Genomic DNA, 26,199 nt, shown 5'->3' with positions numbered 1-26,199 from the left:
AGATTCATATAATGTGACATTAATTACAATTCTTTATTTAATCATGTCTATGTTACACGCATATATATATATATATATATCTTTTGTATTTAACTTATAAATAAGGACATTGTTTGAAATTAACCTCAATGCTCAAAACATGAATACATATCCAATGGACTTTTTTCTCATTCAAGTTTCAAATTATCACCTTAATTAGATCACCTAACTTGTACTTGATCCCTTTCAACTACTGCCGTAGAATCTGGTGTTAAAATAGATTTAAAAAAAACGTCATACATGATTTACGCACGACATTTTTTTTACTTGAACTGTTCAAGTACCTTTAAATTTTTATTTTTTTATTTTTAAAAAAGAACTAAACTAAAAGGGTAGTCGAATCACCTCTAAATCATTGAGGGGGTGGTTTGGCCACCCTGTTAATTAACCAGTTTAGGAGTGGTCAAATCACCCTGGGCCATCCCCACACACTGTGAGCCCCCCCCCCCCCCCCCCCCCCCCCAAAAAAAAAAAAGAGAAAAGGGTAAGGTTGGCGAACCCCCCCCCCCCCCCCCCCAAAAAAAAAGAGAAAAGGGTAAGGTTGGCGAACCATTCCTCATCATTTTAAATAATTTTTATGGACAATTTGGATAGCTCAAATTAAAAAAAGTTATGTGCACATCACATGTAACATTTTCCGTCCATATTAATATCAGGTGGTAATGAATGGTATAACTTATAACAGTCAGGTAGTTAGAGGCCAAAGTTTGGGTGTCATTTTTTTTTTCAAGTTTTGTGGTCTAAATGTCGAAGGAGGCGTCTATAACGTTATGATTGTGGCATGCATTAGGGCTAGCTCTTACAGTTTATTATTATTGAAACTTAGTTATTAGGAAGCCACTGGCAAAAAGATTTAGCCCTTCCATAAATTCTTAACAGAAAAGTAGATCAAAACAAATAAATTAGGGGAAGATATATTTAGATTCAGGATGTCGGTTCGATCATAGACACTCGGATAATTAACATAAATAGACTATACATAGATTTTTTCCGTAGCTGTCCTCTCATCTGCAGACTGCAGCTAATGTGTGATCAGGAAATAGCAGCGATTGTTGTCTGCCTCAGACCACTACTCTATCACATGTATGATTTAGATGAAGACTGAGTAATGAAAGAGTTCCTTCCTTTCTTCATTTTTTCTATTATCCTCTTCATTATCACCCATTTTTGTCTACAAAAGGTTACACTGCATTAAACATACCTCACCCCACATGTAGATCAATCAAATTGCATGCACCATTGCTCCTTCTTCCATGCTCATCCTAATTAGCTAGCTACTGTCTCGTACGTGTAATGATCAATTTATGAGGGATATGCACATTCATTATATCTGCACTGCACTGCACTGCATGCATGTGTCATGATCCATGGTCCTTTTGCCTCGATCGATCATTTATTTGTCTGGAAATTTTGATCATTAATTAATATAACTAGCTATATCTCCATGTTAATTATATCTAGGGTCATTAAAGTCATGTCTTATTTGCGCGTTGTCTGGAAACAGGATCCTCTCTAGTCCATTTTGGACTGGAGAATATGCAATTAACGGTTAGGATCTCTCTAGAGAGATCTTGAAACCATAAATATGACATTTTTCCCATTAATAAAAATTATATATATATATATACATATATATATATATATATATATATATATATATTAAAAGTAATTAAAAATAAAATTATCAAAAAATTAAGGGATGGTCGGATCACCCTAGTTGGAGGCTGAAGCCACCCCCGGACCACCTCCAAGGGCCAAACGATTTTTTCTTTTTTAGTTTGGCCATAGGGGCCCAAGGGCCATGGGGTGGTTTGGCCACCCCTGGCCGGCCATTGAGGGTGGCTTGAGCTAAAATGGGGTGGTCCGGCCACCCCTTATGGCCAAGATGGGATGGCCAACTACACTTTACTTTTTTATTATTTTATTTTTTATTAATATGAAATAATATTTTATTATTATTTTTTGCTAGTGAGACAAGTGTCTCATTTGTGGCTCCAGTAGCCATAAACTGGATATTCTCTAGTCTATTTTGGACTAGAGAAGATCCTACTTCCGTGGTCTGGTCACCACCCAACATCAACGAAGCAAACAAATGGAGAGCATTTAAGGCGCTTCCCAGGCGGGGTGGAGGGCTGGGGGTGTGGGGGCAACTGTCTTAAACGTTTAAAATGATGTACAACAGATTACACTATTGCAGATTGTAATCGACTGACTAGAGAGTAAAGGAAAAGTATGCATACTTTTATAATGTCTTTGAGCTCATTGATATAAAACATTTGTGCAGGTCACTCCGAATGCACTTCTTATGTCTTTTCTTCCTTGTCAACTCTTTTACTGTGGGAAAATGTTTATTTTTAGCTCCTTGTGGGGTTTACAATCAATTGATTCATCCTTTAGGTATTTATATATACGATCATTTCACCGTCGAATATCAGGTACAAACATGATAACTATGATATCATAAGCATTGTCAAGACTCAAGATGATATATTCTAAATCTATGATGATATGAAAATAGGATTACGCCTTTGGACCCACACCCTCCATCTCATACTAGGGTACCCATTTTCTTTTGATGAACTCAACAAAGAAAATGACACGTATGAATTGAGATAAGCAAGGCAAGGGATTAGAACACCTTGTATCGCTTTCCCAGTAGAATCCAGCTTTACTCTCTCTTGATGCATACCGTTAAAAGGTAAAGACAAATTAACAAATTGAAGGAAAAGAAAATTAGAAAAAGGCACCGTACAAACTGAGTGATGCTATACATGCCCACTTTCATGCTCTTTGATGTAATTTTTAAAATTATCATTAGATGAAAATCTAAGAATTATCCAAATTTTTAAAGTAACATAAAAAATACATAAGAGCAAGAGTGAGAGTGGGGTATTAATCTTCTTTGAGAAAGCGTGCAAGATGAACAGTGAAGATTTAAAGATCCCTTGGACTACACCTTTGGGTTTGACACTGACTGATTTTGATTATACATATTAGGGAAGTACAATTAAAGTAACCACCACCACATGGCTACAGGCTCATCAAAAAATGACTTTCATTTCAAGCTTTATTAAGTACAGTATCTGACATGCCTCTCTAGAGTAATAAACCCATTTTTTCTCCAGAAATTTGCACAAGCTAGGGACACTCGTATAGAATCCGCTTCAAACTAAAAAGCTTTCTGTCGTATTTCATACAGGGTAACATGAAACTTCACTGCCAAAAATTATGTAAGGTATAGAAGCTGTAGGGATATTTCAGATAAGAATGATAACACATACACTTAAATTTTTAAGCCCGAATGGATGGCAACCACTCCACCACTAAGATTTTCATACTCAACCTTCTGAAACCCTGCATCTACAATCATCGAAGCAAATTTCTCCTGCATTCATCAATTATGACAAAGTTACATATAATACAAGATACCACTATCAGCCAAATGGAAAAAGCTGCAATTCTTCACAAAGTATACAAAGGAACCCAGTTGGTAGAAAGGAGCACATTTAGATAGAGTAGGAATTTAATGGCGCATACATAGACATACGACACAAGTTAAAACCAGAAATCATGAGACACTCCCATCAATATAAATACTGCAAACTATGTTCTTAGATTTCCACATTTGCTTTTTTTGTAATATTAATGTCCTCTTCTCTTGGGGGGTAAAAGAAAAAACACGTCCATGCACAGCACCCACTCTAGTCAGTTTGTCCTCTTTGATGTTTTACTCACAGTACCAGTTACATGCATACGCACACATAGCAACTTTTAGTGAGTTGAAAGAAAGGTTTTAGAGAAAGTAACTAGTTGAAAAATAGAAACCTTTGTTTTAGCTTATAGTTGCTACATAGCACCTGGGGAATTGCATTGGTGCATTTTCCCATCAGATGGCAGCAGTTGTCTGGACACAACTAAACTTCAAACAAACATCAGTGATGGTGGACTATATTTTGGAAGACAGAATAAAAAAAAACCTGGGAGGGAAAACGGCGAATACTTTCAACTAAGTACTGATATGAATCCCGATCACCTGCAACTAGCTCTCCCACTGCTGGAATGATGGAGAATGAATAATAATCGTATCTGTATAAGAAAACAAGCAACACTAGATTAAGGCAAAAGTAAAGTACACAACAGAAGAGAAAAATATTACAAGGGGGGGGGGGGGGGGGGGGGGAGAGAGAGAGAGAGAGAGAGAACTAGATTCTAGTAGAGTCTGTGAAATCCATCATCCAAAAACTGTAGATGCAGTAACGGCACTATTTCTTCATACGGAATGAAAATAATTTTCTCCAATGTCTGTTTACTGATGAACATGAAACATAGTTTTCTCCAATGTGCGAAATCCGTTAAGACACAGCAGTGGAACTAATGCTTTGTTCTTCACACAAAATGGACATTTTATTGGGTGTTTGTGAAAAATGAAAACCCATCAAAGCAAGTTAAGGGTGTCAAAATTTCAAGTTAGCCACTGGACAAAATTCATGAAAAAACCCAAAGGATCCTGGATTGTCAAATCAGTTGAAAATTAGGGTGATTTCAAGTTTGTCAAAATTTCATGAGAGCAGGACAACGATCAGGGAAAATCTTTGGTCAATCTACTGGTTTTCAGATAGATGCAGCAGACTACAAGACAATTATAATATTGCTTACACAATAATGATGACAACAAAGAACTTTTCTTTGATGCTGGTAATACTAATCAGAAGAACTAATATAAGTTTATGAATAGCCATAAACATAGCTTATCATACACAAATTTAGTCCTAAGTTGTCAATCAGATACTCACAATTCCTTAAAAATAGGAACATCCACATGGCTCAGTTCAAGGCAAAGGAATCTTCCTCCCCGTTTTAGTACCCTGATAAACAAAGTCATAGAAAGCCAACATTATACATAAATATAAGAGCAAAAAACTTCCTTGATAGCAATAAAAGGTACTCAATACTTTGTTCAGTGCTACATTGTATTTTATCTAGTACTTTTACAAATAAATTCTTCTCCAATACAGGGGATGATCTTTTTGAAAGCTGCCATTTCATCTTAGTTCTCCTCCCATCAGTATACAGAATTTTCTAGCAAGATTCATAATTTCATTCCACATTTCACACTTCTAGAGCATACACACTCTACCTCACTTTTGCTACACATATTGGTTACTTAGGTCTAAGAAAACATTTCTAGGAGATCAAATCTAGTGACAGCCGAGCCTGCATTTGTTTTCTCGGATATATCTGATAGAAGATGTAATTTTCTTTAATGGAAAGCCAAAGAGTATATGTCCAACAATCTCAAAATCAAAGACAGTTTCTTACCAAGTTACCAGTTTCACCATATAGTTTAGACCTATCAATAGGTAAGTCTCAACCAATCCCACTCATGCTTGAACATGAAAAGTAAATGATTGACATAAAGAAAATAAAATAACAGTCCTCCTAATGGACAGCTTAACTATTTTCATTTCGTACCACTAGGTTCTCTTACTTAATGATATCCTAATCCACAATGATTTGTTCCACAATTCCCAAATCTAAAAAGGGCTTCTTTCAGCCAAAATGCTCAAACTTGAATACAGTCTTACTCCTCCTAACGCCTCCATAATCCAACAATCTCGGGCTATGGTCTGGAACTGATATTGGAAAAATTCTCTGAACAGCATCTGAAACGTTATCTTTCTACTACCTGGGAAGATCTGCTACAGTACTCTGAAAACTCTAGAAATCTTCCAATCATATTAACTTGATGACACAAATGGATAGTTCTATACCCATCATGAGTGTGTCAAGAAAATTGTCACCTAATTCGAAATCCACTTCAATTCTTCAAACCCAGTCCATACCAACCCTGAATACCCTCCATTAAGTCATGATGAATGTCAAAATATAAAAATCCCATCCATATAAAGGGAATCCTAACCTATTCAATAAGACTATTAACTACTCTGACATAATGGTAAATTGTGCTGCATCCATACATACAATTTAGAGGCTGTAAAGGTATACAACAACATGCCAAGGTGTAAGCTTACCTGTAAGCTTCAGCAAGAACTCTCTCTATGTGTGTAACATTCCTGATCCCAAAGGCAATTGTGTAACCATCCATTGAATTATCTTTGAAGTTCAAGGCTTCTGCATCCCCCTCCACCCATAATAGGGATTTGGCTTCTCCAATACCTGAAAAGTCAGGAGAAGATATTCATTTCTAAACAAAAGAAGGATTTATGACATAAATTTCACATGCAATCCTCTAAGGAGAACATATAATTCGTCTAATGGCAGTTTACTAACTCCATTTACTTTACCTCTCTCCAAGGCTCGCTTTTTACCAACGTTTAACATGTTGGGGTTGATGTCACATACAAATATCTGAGTTTCTTCATGTAAATTATCTTCAAGAACATCTTGCATTGCTCTATGTTTGACACTGTTTATGGCTTCCAGGATTCGGAAAGCTACATCCCCTGCAAAACTTCAAAAGCTTTAAACCCAAGATCCACAAATGTTATTTATTTATTTTTTTTATAAGTAATTGTTGTATATATCAAAAGAGCGCAATGCGCCACTAAGTACACAGAGTGTATGCAAAGGAAAGCCCACAAAAACCCATAGTGTATACAAAGGAAAGCCCGCAAGATCCACAAATATTATTCAGGTAAGGTTTTAAGACAAGAACAAATCCGGATCGCATCATAGTAAATAAAATTCGTTTTCACACCAGATAAGGATTTTTATGCGAAAGCAAGCTCATGCTGAAAATTTCCTACAGGAAAATTAACATTTCGCTACATTTCAACAATTTACATAAATTGTATCTGGAGGCCAGTAATTTTAAAAACCTTCAAACTAGTCAAATTTTTTTTTTCTATTATGTATCTTTAATTGCTCTATGATGAAGCATCTGTGAGCATTGATATAAAAACTTCCTTCTATTTGGGAGATCTGGACGCATCATATGATTATAAAGAATAAAAGCATAGGAATTAGGAAGTATAGAGTGTCCAACAGATTAAGGTTGAACATAAGGAAACTTTTAATGAGAGATGAGGCAAAACGTCTAGGGGATGGAAAAACACCTACTTCGGGCATAAAAATTTGCTTCCCTTAGGTGCTATTGTGAATAAATTTGGAGATCAAATGATAGAAGGTCCCAATATTCCCAAGAATGCCAAAGTTGCAGAAGTCATCAGAAGGAATAGGTGTTGCCTTCATGATGCTGTTTCTGACAAAGCTCTTAAAGTTTGGCAAATAATTGAAAGCCATGTTACCATCCACAGTGATGAAGCGTTAAAAAACCTGTTGATTTCAAAAATGGTGATGAGGAATTCTCAATAAAAATACTTGGCAGAGCATACAAGAGAAACCTCCTGAAGTTCCTTCGTATAACATTATTTGGGAAGGTTTAAGGATACAGCGCTCTAAATGGCAGATTGCAGGAACAAGATTTACTCATAGAAAATTTTTTTTTGATAAGTATTTACTCATAGAAAATTGATAAGGGATAAGACTTTCACATGAAGGACTTATCAAAAAATTGTGCTGAATGTACAATTATGATGCTCAGGCATGTTGATGACAATAAATACTGCTGATATTAGGAGACTTTTTAAAGCATGGCAAATTGAGGTCAAGAATTTGCTGCAGAGAATGGCTGGACAGAGAGGTACTTGATGAAAGACTTCAAGATTATCTGCTATTCTGTATAGTTTTTGAGGTAGTTGTTATTTGAGGAGAATCATCTAAATGCAAGGCAGATTAGAGGTGTGTTTACCATATAGCCTTGAGCAGTGTTAAGTTTTTGTAGATGGGTGCTTTGTTGTTGATAGTTTTGGTTGCACTATTCTTTATTCAATAAAAATTCATCTACTTCACCCCCACCCCCCCGCCGCCCCCCCCCCCCCCCCCCCCCCCCCAAAAAAAAAAAAAAAACTCCAATATATTATACTTCACTCTCTCCAATTTTTAGGTTTACATGTTGCCCAATTTTGTCCAACACTTACAGTGTTATCAAGTTTTTCAGCAAACAAACATCACATATCTTACATATAATCATTGTGCATGGTATGCTAACCTGTCCCACCAGCCACATCAAGATGCTTCATTCCAGGAAATGGATTCAGTTTAGAAACTAGTCTGAAAATGTTGGATATGCAACATTGTGAAGGCAAAGAGCAATAGGTTTCAAATCCAAATAAAATCACACATGCAACTCGAAAGGTATTACCTGTCCTTCCATAATCTATGTAATCCAGCACTCATCAAATCATTCATGAGATCATAGTTTGAAGCCACACTGCTGAAGACATTACCAACCATGCGACTTTTTTCTTCTTCCTGTACTTCTTTAAATCCTGAAATGAAATTCTAGTAGTGATTATTCAATATAACCTGTAAAGGTGAAGCAAAGTGATACTAAGCAGCAATTATAGCAAAAGAAAGGAATACCAAATACAATAAAGTATGTACAATCTAAGTGGCCAAGAACATGCATATGCTTGTAATTCAATGGTGCATGTATCACGCAATGCACTCAATTTGGGAGGGGGGGGGGGGGGGCGCAGACTAGCTGCTAGGTTTCCTTTTCCATAAAAAGTATTTTCTTCCTTGCATTGATCATTACAAAAAAAGGATAAGCCACTTGAGTGAGGATAAATTATTTTTGCTTCTGCTTGACAAAATAACCTGTTTTGTCAGCGGCTATACATAGGGTAGCCTACCCAAATCCCTCCCCTTAGCCTCCCCCCCCCCCCCCCCCCCCCCCACCCTTTTATTACGAGTAAACTTAAGGTGTATGTGTGAAGAAATCCTTTGAAAAGAAAAATATTGAAGGAAAAGGAGGGCTGATGATTTTGCACCTTTCCATCAAAGAAAGATTTATATCCTAATCGACTATAGGAAAAGAATTTCCCGAGTTTTTTTTACCTAAGTGAAACAATCAATTATCCCTGATCAGGACAAAAAAAAAATCTAGGTCCTGTTTCTTTGTTGATTCTTAAAATGCTACAAGATTTAAAAATAAATAAATAAAATAAAAAAATTGTTACTTACAACTCATGAGCAAAGTCATAGTCAAAGGTGCACCTTTTGAGACCTTAACATCTTATGAGATGTAAACTTAATGCAGAGAGTGTAGCCACAAATCTCATTATTTTAGTTTTTCTCAAAAAAAAAATTTATCAATATTTATGCATAAATTTGTCATAACTATGTTTCTTGACGGAACCTTTGGTTTGTCCAGTTTTGATAGTTCAGTGCATCAATTTCACGTGCACTGACTATCAATTGGAGATGATAGTTTTTTCTCCTAGCATGTAATTATGTAGTCCAAGGAAATGCTCATCCACTTTTTAATGTTCTCCATTCCTAACCATTTTGCGCTCGTCTCAAATAGACAACAGGGGTTACCTTATGCCTATGTCATAAGGTTACCTCAAGAGTAAAACAGGTGGCATTATGCATTTGCATTTCACCAAAAAAACAGAAAAGAAACCCCCCCCCCAAAAAAAGGTTGGAAAAAGTTTTGACGAATTAGTTATAGACCTATAAATCTGATTGGCTCCACTTGAGGTAAGCTGTCATGTTAATTGAAGACTAACTTTGCTTAAAAAGCAAGGTTTTCATTCCAAGCGCTAGTCAACACAGAATGGGGCCCTAATTTTTGAAAATTCAAAAGAAAATTTTAGGAATTTGACACAAACAGCTTTTATAAGGGCACGCTCATACTCTAGAAAATCCATTTCGTGAGGGAAAAAGGAATATGCGATGAATAGAATTTCTGAACAAAATACACACACACAGAGACAGAGAAAGAGAGGGACGAACCAAAACTGGTGGCGTGTGAATGCAGTAGAGAAGCAGCAGAGAACCTGGGCAACCATTTGCTCCGCAACTTCCCAGTCACCATTCTCAGGGCCATGGCTATAAACAATAAATAAAATAAAATAAAATAAAAAGGATTAGATCACATTCAGATGTACAATCAATTCAGATGAACCATTTAACTCGAATTCATACATGTTCAAATGATGACAGTCTGGATTATGTAATGCTAAGAACACAATAAAGCAAGAAGCCTGGGAAACTTTTTTCATTAAAGCATTGAGTATTTCGAGCATTTTAAGTAGAAAGAAACTGAGCAACTATTGAGTGCTACAAAAAAAATGAATTCATTGGAAACTTTCTTATGCTCTATTTTCTCAGTAAACATAAAAAATTAAAAATCGAGATGAAGTTGGAGAGAATTGAAGAAGAATATATAGGTGGTCGATCAAGAAAAAGAAAAACCTCAAAAGAAAATTACCTCTTCCGACCGGTGACGGAATCGGGTCAGTGGCCGGTAGTCGCGCGGAGTGTGAAGGAGAGAGAAGAAGAGGCGGTTAAATGGATCTCTAGATTGTAGTATGGACCTTTATAAGCTTCTATTTTTTTGTTGGGCCTTTAATAAGCTTCCATTTAATTTTGTAGAAGAAATTAGAGCAATATTAAGGATCCGGTTGGAGTACGTTTTTAAAGAAATAATTTGCATTTTTAAACCAAATCTTAATTTTAGAATGTTTGGGATTGTGATTTTAAAAATGCAAATTTTAAAATTATGAAAAAAATTTGTGATTTTTATAAGCTGACTAGGGGTGCTTATTTGAAAATGTGCGAATTTAAACCAAAATCACGATTTTGCTTAAAAAAATATTTGGCGCAATATTTACCTATTTGGCCATAAAACCGCAATTATATGTTAATGTTATCCAAACAATCAATTAATAAAAAAAATACTTTGTAACTTGTTTTACAAAATGCTTTACCATTTTAAAAACGTAGTTTTTAAAAATGTAATTTTTTAAATTGCACTTATTAAAATCGCACCGCCGGTGAACCAGCAGTAAAAGCCCATCCTTTCATGGCCACGAGCAATATTAGAGCCCATATTTTGACGGCTTATCTGCCATATTTTAGCAACTACAAGAAATGCTTGGACGTCACAATGGAATATAATATTCTTTATTTTATGGTTAAAATTTAAATTTGGTGTATTTAATATTAACATATCTTTTTAAAAAAATTAAATAGCACAAAATCAAGTTTAATAGTGTTAGATCAATCCTTAGATTAACCCCCATTTTTTCTTCTTCTTTTTTTTTTTTTTTTAAAGAATAACTTCATTGCAAACATAACAAATTACAGATGCAGAAATACAGGAAAAAGGAAAGACAAGGTAAAATAACAAAACACAGTAACCCAACTAAGATAAACTACAAACACCTCAAAGCCCTGAAGAAGATCCAAGAAGGTGGAAGTCACTTGTGAATGCAGCTTTTGACAGTCGCGGCCCATTATGATGGATAAAACCATCGGGAGTACAAAGACCCTTACAAACTTAAATCTAATCCAACTTTCAAGGAAACCGAAAAGACTAAGAAGAGCAAGAACAGCAAAAAGGAGATATCCATCATAGACAAGGAGTTTGAAGCCCAAACAATTTTGGTTTAACATGTGAACAACAGAAATACACAAAAAATACAAAAATAACTCAGAAAATAGTAGCTTTGGTAGAGGGAGAGGCGAAGGAGAGCCTTCTAAGGATGCTGTCCGGGGCGTGAGGTCCACGCTCCGGCGTGTGGATGTCTGGGGGAGGAGCCAGGAAGCTGGGACACTAGTAAGGGTGGTGGCATGGTGTGTTGCAAGCTGGAACTGGCGGAGAAATGAAGATCTAATTTTGAAAAAAACCCATCTTCAAAAATCACAAATCCGAGCGAGAAAAGCAGTGAAGAAGGCGAGTTGCAAGGAAAGAGACGATAGCTGCATTTTTGGAGGGTCAGGGATAAATCATTAAAGACGATAGATAAAGCCTCGTAAAGAGACTAGAGGATCTAGAGAAAAAACTCTAGAGAGAAAAGAGTTATCTTAAAAGAGAGAAACTCATAAAAAGGAAAAGGAAAGAGCAATTAAGGGGGAGGAGGAGAGGGGAAACTAGATCTGGTTTTCCCTCATCCGGTGGCTTATTTGGTTGTTGGCTTTCTCTCTGTTTTCAAGAAAGAAAAGAGACTAGAGGATTTAGAGAAAAAACTCTAGTGAGAAAAGAGTCATCTTAAAAGAGAGAAACTCAGAAAAAGGAAAAAGGAAAAGGAAAAAGCAATTAAGGGGGAGGAGGAGGGGGGAAACTAGATCTAGTTTTCCCTCCACCGGTGGCTTATTTGGTTGTTGGCTTTCTCTCTGTTTTCAAGAAAGAAAAGAGAGAAAAATCATAGTAGTGTAGTTTCAAATTAGATTAACCATTAAATTGACCTTTGTTTTAAAAAAATAAATAAATCAAAAATTGACTAACAGTCATATCAATAAAATAAAATAAAAATGTAGTGTATATCATTGAAGCACGGATTATAGACACCACAACCATAGAGACTGATTGGCATGACAAGGGAATAGAACACCTTGAATCTCTTTCCCATTACGATCCAACTTGCAACACCTTTTAAGTAAAGTAAAAATGGTTACATATTTGGTTAATTTCTTTGAGGAAGTGTGGGAGATCACTCTGAGTCCCTAAGATCTCTTCTATTCACCGACATTTTCAGAACAATGTTCATCCAAATTCTCATTAAGAATAGCTGCACAGCTCTATCTTCTAAACCACACCGGCCAAAAGACGAGTTTTCAGTTCAAGCTTTTTCAAGTGCACTATCATCCATCTTGGCCCTTTGGAGGGGATAACCCATTTTGCCCATTCGCTGCACAAGGGGTACTCGTAGATGGCTTTCAATTGCATCAACCATATTTATCAGCAGCTGATGCACAGCCTACCCTTTACTTAGGAACGATGTTTCATACCTACCCTTTTTCCTTCCTGTATAAAGCTTTCTGACTTGATTAACCAGCCTCGTCCAATCGAAGTAATACATAAAAAGTAATTATTAAACATAGAAGAAGGAAAGGGTACAAACAAAAAAAAAAAAAGTCACTTTATATCCCAAATGCAGCCGAAATCGGAACAATACAATATCTGGAAGGACGCCACATTGAAAATTTTGAGCAGTTACTGGTTTTTCTTTGATGACACAGAGACACAATGAATTCCAGAATAAGTGAATTGAATATGGAGAGTAGAAGTTTTTGGGAGAGCCAGAGACGCTAGGAATGCTAGCAACTTGCATTTACTTGAAGTAGAGAAGATACAACCTATTGACCATAATAAGTATGCTGACCAGGCCGTGAAGCACCACCAGGTCGCACATTTGGCGGAACCCCTAGCTGAAGCTGACCCGGAGATGAAGCACCACCGGGTCGCACATTTGCTGGAACCCCTGGAGAAAATCCCATGGAAGTGACAGCAGAAGGAATTTGGCTGGTCGGTGTCAATGGTGAGGAACCAGCAGGCCCTGCTGCAGTGGCGTATCCAGGAACCGAGGATGCTGCAAAATTTTGACCGGGATAAGTGCCAGGAACTGATACATATTGCTGTCTGCCCGACTGCATGGTAGGATCCCATGGTGCCGCCTGTCCACCAGGATACTGACCCGACACAGCACCTCCTGAAGTAAAATTATTCCCATGATACAATGGACCAGCCTGAGGATTTTGCCAAGCTCCTGGAACACCAGGGAGACCTGACACTTGTTGTGCCGTAAGCAAACTTGCATCTGGGATTGTATAATCTCTACTTTTATCACTGTAAGCCTATAACAAATGTAAAACAAAAGATCAGATTCTCAGAAGATTTTCGCAAACATGTAATAAAATATACGAAACCATAATCAAAGGGCAGTTAAGTGTGTCAAGGAAGCATACATTTAAGGACCAAGTTCGATCAAGAAAGGATCCACTTTTTCTTCTAAGGACGTCTTTACATTATTTCCCCTTTTATTTTTTCTCATGAACATTAACTCAAAATTACATATTTATACCTTTACATTGAGATCAGTATGACGAGAGTATGATAGATGAAGCTTACAATAGCCACCATCATATATGCAATGTCCCTCTAAGGCTTCTCTGGCAGCTGCCGCAGTACTAACATCTGAAAATAACAGCTAACACATCAAATGATGGTGGCTTAAAAAGTTCAAATAACACCTTTTTTAAAAAAAGTACCAAAAAAGTAAACATTGCACCTTGTTAAAATGGTTCAAGAAGAAACTGAAGCCTTAAAATGGTAAATATAGCACATATATTGTGGAGATAAAAAAAATGAAAAATAAACAGCACCAAATAATTTAATGTAATATGATACTAACGCCAGTGTCAAGAATCGACAAGACCTAAATGCTTGAAAACCGCCATAAAACTAAACTAAACCAAGCCAAAATGAAGAGGGCAAAAGCAAGAAAACATAAATAGACTTTCAACAACAAACCAGGTAAAATGAACCCCTGAATTCTGGGAAACTAAAAGGGAGCGTATATACCAGGATATTGGACAAGTGCCTGGGTTTGACCATTCTTCTCAAATATAGCAATTTTCTGGACAGTTCCAAATGCAGAGAATACCTGTAACAGGTAAACCAGCACAACTGTATGAGTACAAGTCACCTAATTCACTATCAATTCACATGAGGAAAGCATATAAGCCCTAACCGTGTGAAGAACATCCACAGTGACAGCATACTGCATATTCTCAATTGAAGCAAGAAGAACATTACTCTCAAGTTCTTTCTTTTTTCCATCAGGCCCTACAGCAGGCTGGACATGACAGTTTGTTAGTACTCACCACTGTACAATGCAATAAAAGTTCTAAGAACAAGAAGGTACCTGCACAATTCCCTCAATTGCAGTAGGATTCACAGGAAGATACGGATTTGTATAGTCCCTGTCAGGTCACGCAGACAAAATTCACATCTATCATCCAATTCTTACACACCACTACTAATACACAACTTTCAGATAGTGCCACTAAGTAGAAACATATCCATATTACTGAAAACAAAGACTGAATATTCAAAATTATGTGAAAACAAGTTGGGAAGGCAGCCACAATAAGACTAAATTAAATGTTTGAAACGGTCAAGAGAGTAAGTAATCTGCTTCAAACTCATTTATACTTTGATATATTTTTCAACAAAATAAAAAGCGAGCAGAGGAAGCTACACCAGATTTTGAAAAGAGGATACTCAATGTGGTAGACCTTTTCGCTTGCTAGAAAGGGTATTTTGGTAGGCTATGATCGAAGTTTTGAAGACCGCAAATGGACAGTGGGGAAATTAAAGAATTTTTTCTTCAAGACTCTATCTGTGGACAGCTGCCTTCGACTTAAATATTGCTAGCTTTCATATATAATCTCAACAGAGTAATGACCTACTATAGTTAATTCCAGTCAACTCTAAAAATACAGTGCAACAACATTTAGGAAAATGCTTGATGACAGAATTCTATCACTTTTCAGTGAGACCCAAGTAAAAGTCAAGGGCTGACAACAGTGATGATATCTAACAGACCAAACAAGGTCCAATTTCATATAATTAAAACAGATTTTACCTTAAAAAACAGAGAGAGAGAGAGAGAGAGAGAGAGAGAGAGAGAGAGAGATATGCTTATTGATAGTTTTTACATTTCTCCTTCGCTTATCTAAGATGTCATGCTATTCCCAACATGTTCTCTCAAAGAAAGATCAGCATAAGGAGATTTATGGAGTAGAAATGTAGATGATGATGACCACACACACACATACACATATGTATCCAGGATGACAAAAACTGTCTCCATGAAGAAGCAATCTTTCAACCAATGCATTTCCACAATAATAATAAGGAACTCTCACTACCATGACATCAACAAATGCATTAAACAATTATCAAAAGATTGAGGAAATTACTAAGTGGCCATGACAACACATCTGTGTTCTGCCTAGCAGGCTTCACTAACCCCCTAGATGACAAAAAGTGTGGGCATTAATTAGCAGAATTCAGAAGCCAAAATCAAAAGCATACAAGAAGAAAGACAAAAGATTACGTAAAGAACATGGTCAGCGCAAAATACTTTTAAGAAGAATAGAAACAGATTACAGAATCTCTTGATTCCATTGTTACCTGCTTCTGTGAGACTGGAACTTGATATTCAGATCAGTGTGTGCAGAATAGGAAATACGCAAGTGACATGAATTAACATGCTCTGGAAGCAAATACCTAAAGTAAACCATCAGAATACGATTAGCAGACATACAATATCAATGCCCTTCCCAAACTTATTAAAGTCGAAAGGAGAAGGGGGCACAAAAGCTGGACATACCTGGGTATGCTTCTTTCATTTAAGGCATTCCTTGCTGCAGATGCAGTCTCAGAATCGCTGAACTGGATTAAGGCCTAGCGAATGCCAAAGAGTAAGAACGATATAGCAAGATAAATGAGATCTCAAAAGATTCAGTGCAGTTATCATACCTGGAAACCTGCAGCCTTTTCAAAAGTAGCAATTTTATGCACAAAGCCAAAAGCAGAAAATACCTGAAAAATTCCAAATGGTCATGCTTCGATCATATCAATATCCTTAATGAAAAATAAAAGATAACTATTATAAACTAGCCCAGATGTAGATACTACGGAACAAAAGGGAAAAAATCCAAATGAATGAGAAATAAGTGCAGAATGACACCTGTACATATATGCGTGACCTTAGAAAGGAGTATGACGTACAAGATAATAATTCCAAACTGCCTCCAACAAAAGAATTTAAATAAGAGATATCACCATCTGTGATTCAACCGATTTCAATTAAAAAAAAAAAAAAAGGCACATAATTCAATCAGGATGCTAACTCTAAATAAAATGTGAGAAAAAATAAGAAAATAAACTCCAATGTCGAAGTATGCAACCAATACTCCCAAAATGTTAAGCTATGAAAACCCAAAGTTATGAGTAAAATTTTAATCAAAAACAGAAAATGTAGAGTACCAATTATATGGAACAAAACTTCAGGAAATATGCCTGAAAAGAACATTTTCAAAGACATCATCCGCAACTTATTATAGAAGAGTTTATTAAGGTTAAGGCTGAAGAATGATCAATACATGTACATGCAAAATTGACAACTCAATCATTGCATAGAGTAGCACCCGAAATCTATTGCCAGGGCTCACCATGAGTCCACCTTACTGCAAGCTGACCATGAAAGCCTTTAGGCTTTTCAAAATACCATCAAGGCATTTGCTACACAAGACAAGGTGTAGATAAAAAGTGTGCCTTTCACACCACCTTAGACCCTGGTTTCTGAGGGTTCACAAGATAGAACAACAAATTTATCTGACTCAACTCTTAAAAGTACTATATTTTCATATATTTTAACATACAACATTAATGGTTGCTTTGAAGCTAGGACAAATTTTTTTTTATAAGTAATGGACAAGTTATTAAAAAAGCGCAAGGCGCCCCTAAGCTCACAGGCAATATACACAAGAAGCTCCTAACTAAAACGAGCAAAAGGAAAACCCAAACAACAGCAAAAAAATAAAAATAAATAACACAAAACCCTAAAAGCCCTCAAGCCCAAATCCTCAAAACACCAAAAGCCCTCAAACCCGAACCCACACGAAGCACTCAACACTAGACAGCATGAGCCTTGCCTTTCCCCTGCCTAGAGGACAAGCCATAAGCATCATAGTTGATGGAGCATTCTAAATTTGGAAGCTCCCCTATACCTTTGGGCTTAGGGCAAACACCCTTCACCTTCCAAGGGTGGTCCTCTTCAGTGTCCTCGATCCCCTCACATGAATCCCCCACCAAAGCCCAATCCAAGAAAATTGCAGGGGGGAAAACACCCAAGCTAGGACAAAGTTGTTCTGGAGTTAAATGATTTTGTTGCATCCAAGAAATAATCACTAAAATTATTCAATGTGATGTCATCAAAAGTACCATAAAAATAAATCTTTTATTTACCACATTTCTTTTTATAGATGTTTACACTATGTACCAAGTTTCTTACCATGCTTTGTCATTCAAATAGCTCAACATGTAATGGAATATCAACTGCATTCCATTAACTATATAAAAGATTCCTCAAATGCCCGTAAAAAGGAATTGAAATATTGTTAAGTTCCTGCTAAGTATTACATTCTCTATATTTTATTTACCTTTCTCTATAAGGTAAATGTTTATGTTAGAAAAATAGATCTTAGATGGCTTACAGTATTTACCTAGAAACTTCTACCTTTGTGATGCAAGGAAGAAAAAAAGTTTGTTTAATATCCACCTTAAAAACACAATACAATTGCATATTTAGAGGGAAAAAACACTAACCCAATCGACTTGTTTTCTATTTCTAGCTAGGTGTTTCTCTTGTATACTCACTGTATATTTGGGTTGCGCCTTTGCGCGTTTAATAATATTTCAATTACTCATAAAATAAATAAACTAACCCAACCAAAACCAAAATACCAATGACAACCTCTGCTTTCAAAAATAAAAAATTTTAAAGGATCACTTGAGCAGTACATGCCTCTTTAGAAAACGCAAAATTTAGTTAATATTAGGATTCATGACATCTGAAAGACATACAATGCTAACAAAAAAAAGCACTTACCAAGTGAATGACATCAATGCTAACATCGCCTGCCTCTACACCCTCGATGGTAACCAGCAATACATTTCCGGGAATATCTCCAGGACTTTTATTGTTGACAATTTCGTGCCTATTTGAATACTGAATATACACAGTTTTGCCACGAACTTGTGCAGGCTCTGAAGATGAGGCATAATATGAAACCATTGATATGGCCTGATTTAAATCTGCCTGCAATTGTTAATATTCTATCATAAATACATAGCCACTGCCTACAGACGGTAAAGAAAAAAAAAACTACGCATAACAGTAATAAGTAAATAAACAGACACTATAGAATGCATGCTTAGCTGAGAGAAATGCTTCGCCATAAACCAACTAAGACTACATGTATGGAAACTAATCTAATTGCAATTCTTGGGTAATTTGTATTTGTTATGGAAGGGCACTGGAAAAATGAACACTGCTATTTTTTTTTTTCAAACATTTTCTCGTTGACCATTTTCTACCATTTCAAATGGATGTGAAACTAGATCGAAAAAAAAAAAAAAAAAAAAAATCATTGCAAAATGCAATAAAACCCCGCGGACAATTAACTCAGCCTCATAACTTTTCTCTCGGTTCCATTACCTCCATTGTAACCCAGCACCTCACAAACCATCCATAAAAACCAACCCCCCCCCCCCCCCCCCCCAGTTCAGCGAGACACCAAATCAACCAAGCCCCCATTCACCAAGGCCCAAATCGCTCTCCACCAAAACATTATTCTATCAGCACATACATACCTACCCACATAGATAAATACGCAAATATACACTATAATTCTTCTATAAGCTCCAGGACACCATCATATAGATTCTTCCAATATCCTAAGTGAACTTCAAATTTTGAGCAGAGAGAAAGGGAAAGGAACCAAAGCGGAAGTACAAAGACGGGCTTACGAATTCGACGAAGGCCTGGTTGCGATTGGCACCTACGTTGCACTTGGTGTTGACGATCTTGCCGAAGGGCTTGCAGAGCTCAATGAGCTCCTCCTCGGTGCACTCCCAGGGGAGATTGCGGAGGTGGAGGACCTTCGAGGGGGTTTGGGTGTACCGGAATTGGGGCTGCCCCGAGGTCGACATCTAGGGTTCTTGGTAAAAATGCAGATGGACGCTGTTTGGCCGTCTAGAAAGTGTGATGATTTTTTGCGAGAAAGTACGAGCTCTAGGTCGTGTGAATGAAGTGTAATCTGAGCATTTTATAGGAAAAAGGGTAAAGTGCTATTCCTATTCGCTTCCCCTCTTTGGTCAATTTACCAATTTCGCCTTCGCGGCATTTGCTTCTTTTCTTTTTTCTTTTTTTGAAACAACCTTTATGCTTTAACGCCCAAAAGAAAAAAAAAAAAAAAAAAAAAAGGAGGTTAAATACTAAATACTCCATAAGGTTTCGAAACTTTATTTTTACCTTCTTAGGGTTTCATTTTTATCACAGGAGGTTTCTGTAGTTTTCATAATAGACCAAGTTAGTCATAGTTGACTTAACGGAAACCCACGTGGACCAATCAAATATTGACACGTGGTACCTACTTAATTTTTTTTTTAATTAAAAAAAAATGTATTTAAAAAAAAACAAAAAAAAAAAAATTGATGGTGGCCTGGCCACAGGCACCAGGGGGTGGCCGAGCCTAAATGGCCAAGGAGCCACCCCCAATTTTTTTTGTTTTTTTTAAATACATTTTTTTTCAAATTTTTTTTTAAAAAAAATTAAGTAGGTGCCACGTGTCAACATTTGATTGATCCACGTGGTTTTCCGTTAAGTCAATTAACGGTCAACTGAGGGATGACTAACTTGGTCTATTATTAAAACCACATGAACCTCATGTGATAAAAATAAAACCCTAAGAGAGTAAAAATAAAGTTTCGAAACCCCAGAGGTATTTAGTATTTAACAAACAAAAAAAAAATGCTAAACATTTTGTAATTCACTGTCCTCGCTCTGAAAGTGTCATTCTTAATATGTGAAAAGTATTAGTTATTAAAAAAACTGTTTGTTTATTTTTATTAATAAAATATTCTCATGTGTTTGTTGGTTTAGAAGTTTGAAGCAATTTTTTCTGGGCACAGATGGTTCTACCTCTTTACTAGCAAGTCATCATTTATTTTCTTTTTTATGCATTGTTGTAATTTGAGTCAATCATTTCAAATAAATTGCTCAATTTTAAGCTATTATACTCTGAAAGAAATACTGCATTGAATCTCACTTGTGATTTTATTAAGGACATATTTACTTCTCTCTTTTTTTTTTTTCCTAAGCAAACAACGTGAAAAAGGGAGTGAAAATTACAACATAAAAGGGTTAGGCAACCCCACGTTAAGCCATAATACAACCATATAAGTGCGAGTAAGAATAAAATAAGAGGGATTGTGCCAAATGAATTACACCGCCTATAAAATTGTTGGCACTAACACAAAGAAAAAAATAAAAATAATCGCCTAAATTGGCAATTAGAGGCAAGAGAAAGGGCTCGAATCTCGAAAGATCCATCAACTCTTTTAAAAAATACAAACCTCTAAAGTTCCTTCAATCCGTCTTGAATCTCCACTTTTAAATTAAGGACGTATTTACTGATGCCATTAGGGATTTTTTTTAAAAAAAAAACGAATAATTGTATTCATTAAACTATAATAAAACGATCCTTAAATCACACAGTAGGAAGGGGTAGTTCCTTCCTTGCAGTATCACAAATACTTGGCGGAATGTTCACCAACCAAGAAGAAGATATAGAACATAAATTTCCTCTAAATCTTTTTCTTTTTTTTTCCTTTTTTTTTTTTGAAATGAATCAGTTCAATCTCATTCATTGATAAACGAGCATAGAGCTCAAATAACACGAAGCAAAAGCTCTGAACCAACCATAGTTGAAGCTACGAGGTTACAAGCATAAAAGATGACGTATTACATTCCAGACTTAAACAAAATCCGCTAACCTATGACTAATTTTAAAATTAAACAGCAAATCTGCGCCAAACAGATCCAACCAATGCATAGGTAGCTCTTATTCCTCGGCATTGATGGCAAACAACCACAAGCCAAAGCTCATCCTCCTCAACCCGAAAGCCAGGATAGCGTTCACATCTACAACCCAAAGGTCTAGATCAAAGCAACAAACTCGAAGGGCATCAGGCGAGCAGATCGAGAGAGAGAGAGGATCGAGCATTATTACAAATAAAAACAAAAACGATTACAGAGAAACAAAACAAATAGAAAGAACAAAAAAAGGAAAGCCAGACAAAATTACAGGGAAATAAACAACATAAAAAGCACACCAAGAAGATGACAGCAGCCGGAAAGAAGAGCCGATCGCGCGCTTGCCGGAAACCGAAAAAGAAAGGGGCATTGGAAGCTCATCGTGGTGGGGGCGCGAAAAAAGGCCCAGCAGAGGACAGTAGGAGGCGGAGCACGCGGAGGAGATCGGCGGCACACTCAAATGGAGGGGAAAGTTTGAATGAAACTCCAAGAGCATCACCCACAAAGTGTACCTAAACAAGCATAAAAAACAACAAAATCAAATACAGAAATAAACAAAAACAACTAGGGACCAAAGGAGGGGGAAGAGGCGGAGAGGAAGGGAAATGAAAAAAATCGCCCAGAGAGCTAAGTGCATAAGGTAAATAGGTTAACTCGCTAAGTGAAAGAGGGTGATGGAAAGGGAGGGGGGAGGCAAAAGAGGGAGAGGGGAGGAGGGCCGGAGGGGGAGAACAAAATGTTCTCTTCCGATGGCTGCTAGAGATGAAACCCTAGCAAAGAGGGGAGGGGGCAATTTCTTCTAAATCAGTTTTGAGGAAATATTCTTCAACCCATTTAAAATAGTGCTAAGTGTAAATAAACATGTAAAAGACACAATAAATTATTAACGTCATTAATAACCGTTTACTAATTTAGATTAAATTTAATGTGTCTTTTAAATGTTTATAAACACTGACACAATTTTAAATAGGATATGCCTGGTCAGTAAAAAAAACATTTTTACTGCTCTCTGTTTTCTCCAGCTTCGAAGAACCTAATGGGGGCAATGGTTGGTGCAGCCTTTGAGGTGGCGCTTACTAGTTGTCTGTAATCTATTAGGGAGAAGGTGGATGAGGATGTTGGTTATTTGTGATGGCTTACAAGTTTTCACGAAGAATTTGTTGGTACTGTTTGTTTAATTTTTAACAATCTAGTATTGGTAACGTTTTCTCGCTAGTTCAGATCTGGAGGAGAAGGAATTGTTTTTCATGATTGTTTTGAAATCGTGAAAGGAAAATATCTGTTGTAGCAGTTCGGGTGAATCTTGAGCGGAATGGCGGATGATCTTTCAAAGCTATGGGAAGCTTTATCGCTGTCGAAGGGAGATGGCGTTGAGGTTGCTATTCAGGTAAACGATGTGCAAGGGGCTTTCAATAGAGGAAAAGCGTGTATTGTGGGCAAACTAGTGACAGATCATATGGTGAGTAAAGAAACAATCAAGAAGGAGCTTTTGCGATGGTGGAGATTATCTGGAGACCTAACGTTCAAAGTGCTTGGAGATAATTTATTTTTGATTGAATTTGAACATGGTAGGCACAAAGTACGTGTAATGGAAGGGAGACCTTGGGTGTTTGAAGGTTATCTGTTATTGGTTGAGGATTTTGACGGAAGGACCTCTCCTTTGGATCTAAAATTTGACAAAGCCTCCTTTTGGGTGAGAATGATAAATCTGCCTCTAGCATGTATGGGGAGAGAGGTGGGTTTAAAAATTGGAGCTTCAGTTGGTCTCGTGGAGGAGGTGGACACTGACTCAGATGGTATTGGTTGGGTAGAATCTCTGCGGGTGAAGATCCAACTCGATCTGGCGAAACCCCTACCAAGGGGACAATTATTGAACTTTGAAGGGAAATCCACTTTGGTGGCCTTTCAATATGAAAGACTCCCTAAATTTGGTTTTCAATGTGGAGTCATTACCCATGGAAAGGAGGGGTGCCCGAATAGAAGCAATCTCTGAAATAAGGATGAAACCCCCAAATTCGGTCCTTGGCTTAGAGCATCATCCCTGTCAAGAAGAACTGAAAAAACTTTTGGTAAAAATACGGTTAGAAGCGAACATACAACCTCTGGTCCGTACAAAGATGACAAATTTCCAAGGCACAAAGCTCAGGATAGCAGAATGAGTACTGGCTGGAAACACCATTTCCCAGGCTCCGGCGAGAACGACGAACGGGAAAACGTTATTCCGGAAAATCAGCGTCAATTCCCCAAGAAAGGGGAGGGCGGATTTACAGGAGCGTATCATGGGAATTCTGAAAAAAGATTTCATGAGATTGCGAAGCCAAATAAGGAAGAAATATCTAGAGGTAACTGCAAGGAAAAGCAATCAATGAAATTTAATGAGAGGGAGATTCGCGATCAAGAAGAAGTTTTGCTAGTGAAAAAAGCGGATGATTTATTGCCAAAAGATTTGCCCAAAATATCATGTGAAGGTGCTTGGCCTGTGGGCCACCTTGAGATGCAAGACCACCCAAGCCCAATTTCTATGGGCCTTGGAGGAGTGCACTCTAGTCCTGGGGGTCCTTTTCTGGCCCGGTTATGGCTGATATTGCAAAGTCGATGCAAGAAAATCATGGAGAATTTGTCAAGACAAGAAAGAGAGCTGAAAAAAATCCTGAGAGGTTGGCAGTATCGTGGAAGAGAAAGGTGAGGGAAGATGAGCAGAATGGAAGTTCATCAACTTTGCAAAATATTCACAAGAAGAGGGGCCTTGGGAGTGAAGGGAGTGGAACTGAAGATAAAACTTCTCCTAATAAGGGACAGAAAAATTCTTTTCATGGATCGGGATTGGCAGAGGCTGGCACCCAGCCCGCCGACCGCGATGATCATTTTGAGTTGGAATTGTCGAGGGCTTGGGAACCCTCGTACAATTCATGACCTTCGGCGTATGGTGAAGGAGAAGAAGCCCAACTTGGTTTTTCTTATGGAAACCAAGTTACAAAAAAATAAAATGGAAGGAATTCGGGTGAAATTGGGATTTGATAATATGTTCGTTGTGGATTGTGTGGGTAAAAGTGGCGGTTTGGCGTTACTTTGGGAGGAGATAAGTGGTATTGAAATTCAAAATTTCAGTCCCCGCCATATCAACGCGATTGTACACAGCCATACTCATTCCTTGGATTGGAAATTCACTGGCTTTTACGGCCATCCGGAGACTGTCAAACGTAAAGAGGCATGGGACTTAATGAAACATTTGGCCCGGTTGTCTCCAAGACCTTGGATGTGTGTTGGTGACTTCAACGAAGTCTTGACGATGTCGGAAAAAAGTGGTGGAAATATGCGGCAATGGGGACTTATGCAAGCATTTCAACAAACTTTGGAGGATTGTGAATTAACGGACTTGGGCTATTGTGGACCCAAATTTACTTGGAACAATTGTCAAGAAGGCGCAAGGCTTATTCAAGAAAGACTTGACAGAGGGCTAGCTAATCCTGCTTGGAGGAATTTATTTCCGGAAACGATGAACAAAGTGAGTGTCAGTACAAATTCTGACCATGCCCCACTATTTTTTCATTTAGTTAGACACTCTGCCCCAGCCCGAAAGTATCCAAGATTCCACTATGAGGCTTGGTGGGCATCAGAAAAATTCTGCCAAGATATAGTTGACCGGATTTGGAAGCAAGGGAGCCCACAGGGAAGTAAATGGGAAGGGCTGGAGGCCAAGCTGTCAGGTTGTGTGCGGGAGATATGCCACTGGAAGAAACAAAATCTAGAATCCCTCAAAACTGAAATTTCCATGAAGCAAAAAGAATTACTGGGGCTGTTGGATAGTGCAGACCAGGGGGATATTAATGCAGGAAAAAATATACAAACGGACCTACAGAGGCTTTTGGATAAGGAAGAGATGTGGTGGAAACAAAGGGCAAAAGAGGAGTGGCTCAAATTCGGAGACCGGAACACAAAGTATTATCACGCTTGTGTTAAATCGAAACGGCGCAGAAATTATGTGGAAGCTATTATGGATGAAAAAGGGGTGATGTGGAGAACGACAGAAGGGGTAGGCGAGGCTTTTGTGCAATATTTTTCTAATTTATTCACGAGAGGTCGGGAAGGTGATCTCACCCCTTGCACGCAGCCCATAAATTGCTGTGTTTCAGCTGAGATGAATTTGGAGCTCACAAAAAATTTTACATCGGATGAAGTTACTGCTGCTCTCTTTCAAATGTCATATTTAAAGGCACCGGGTCCGGATGGGATGAATGCTTGTTTCTTCCAGAGACATTGGGCTACAATAGGGGATGAGGTATGTAGTGTAATACTTGACATCATAAATTCTGAACAGATGCCTATTGAGATGAACATGACACATGTCGCACTTATCCCAAAAATAAAGAATCCTAAAAGTGTATCGGAGTTTAGGCCCATAAGCTTATGTAACGTTTTGTATAAGCTTGTTTCTAAGGTGTTGACAAATAGGCTTAAAAGGATTCTTCCCCTTATTATTGATTATACTCAAAGTGCTTTTATCCCGGGACGTCTTATCTCGGATAATGTTCTAGCTGCTTATGAAACTTTGCACACGATGAGCACCGGAATGAGGGGAAAAAAAGGCTATATGGCAATAAAACTTGATATGAGTAAGGCCTATGATCGAGTTGAATGAAGGTTTTTGGAGGCCGTTATGAGAAAGATGGGGTTTAAT

The 26,199-nt window shown here is 37.4% G+C and overlaps 3 protein-coding genes across 4 annotated transcripts; 1 reads left to right on the top strand and 2 right to left on the bottom strand.

The window, feature by feature from the left end:
- Positions 1–3,080: 3,080 nt before the first annotated feature.
- On the bottom strand, positions 3,081–10,449 carry LOC132181269 (S-adenosyl-L-methionine-dependent methyltransferases superfamily protein). 2 transcript variants are annotated; one of them, XM_059594407.2, is made up of 9 exons: positions 10,340–10,449; positions 9,862–9,957; positions 8,264–8,390; positions 8,111–8,172; positions 6,345–6,503; positions 6,072–6,216; positions 4,833–4,904; positions 4,017–4,125; positions 3,081–3,424 (listed from the first exon to the last, which is right to left on the bottom strand). In XM_059594407.2, exons 2-9 carry the CDS (start codon positions 9,953–9,955, stop codon positions 3,323–3,325), a joined length of 870 nt encoding a protein of 289 aa, XP_059450390.2. In that variant the 5' UTR covers positions 9,956–9,957; positions 10,340–10,449; the 3' UTR covers positions 3,081–3,322. The 2 variants fall into 2 exon arrangements, with proteins under 2 accessions (XP_059450390.2, XP_059450391.2); XM_059594408.2 differs by having other exon boundaries at positions 4,040–4,125.
- A 2,528-nt stretch (positions 10,450–12,977) lies between these two features.
- Positions 12,978–19,731, bottom strand: PTB1 (polypyrimidine tract-binding protein 1). The gene is made up of 10 exons (XM_059593718.2): positions 19,454–19,731; positions 18,534–18,743; positions 16,400–16,462; positions 16,251–16,324; positions 16,052–16,147; positions 14,778–14,835; positions 14,604–14,708; positions 14,435–14,516; positions 13,935–14,047; positions 12,978–13,707 (listed from the first exon to the last, which is right to left on the bottom strand). Exons 1-10 carry the CDS (start codon positions 19,634–19,636, stop codon positions 13,210–13,212), a joined length of 1,482 nt encoding a protein of 493 aa, XP_059449701.1. The 5' UTR covers positions 19,637–19,731; the 3' UTR covers positions 12,978–13,209.
- Positions 19,732–22,833: 3,102 nt separating this feature from the next.
- On the top strand, positions 22,834–23,514 carry LOC148586007 (uncharacterized protein At4g02000-like). Its single transcript, XM_088516858.1, has one exon. It carries the CDS (start codon positions 22,834–22,836, stop codon positions 23,512–23,514), a length of 681 nt encoding a protein of 226 aa, XP_088372984.1.
- Positions 23,515–26,199: the final 2,685 nt, after the last annotated feature.

The sequence above is a fragment of the Corylus avellana genome, chromosome 5 (assembly GCF_965113065.1).
Source record: "Corylus avellana chromosome 5, dhCorAvel1.hap1.2, whole genome shotgun sequence".
Lineage (NCBI taxonomy): Eukaryota > Viridiplantae > Streptophyta > Magnoliopsida > Fagales > Betulaceae > Corylus > Corylus avellana.
This window is presented reverse-complemented; position numbering and strand designations above follow the sequence as displayed.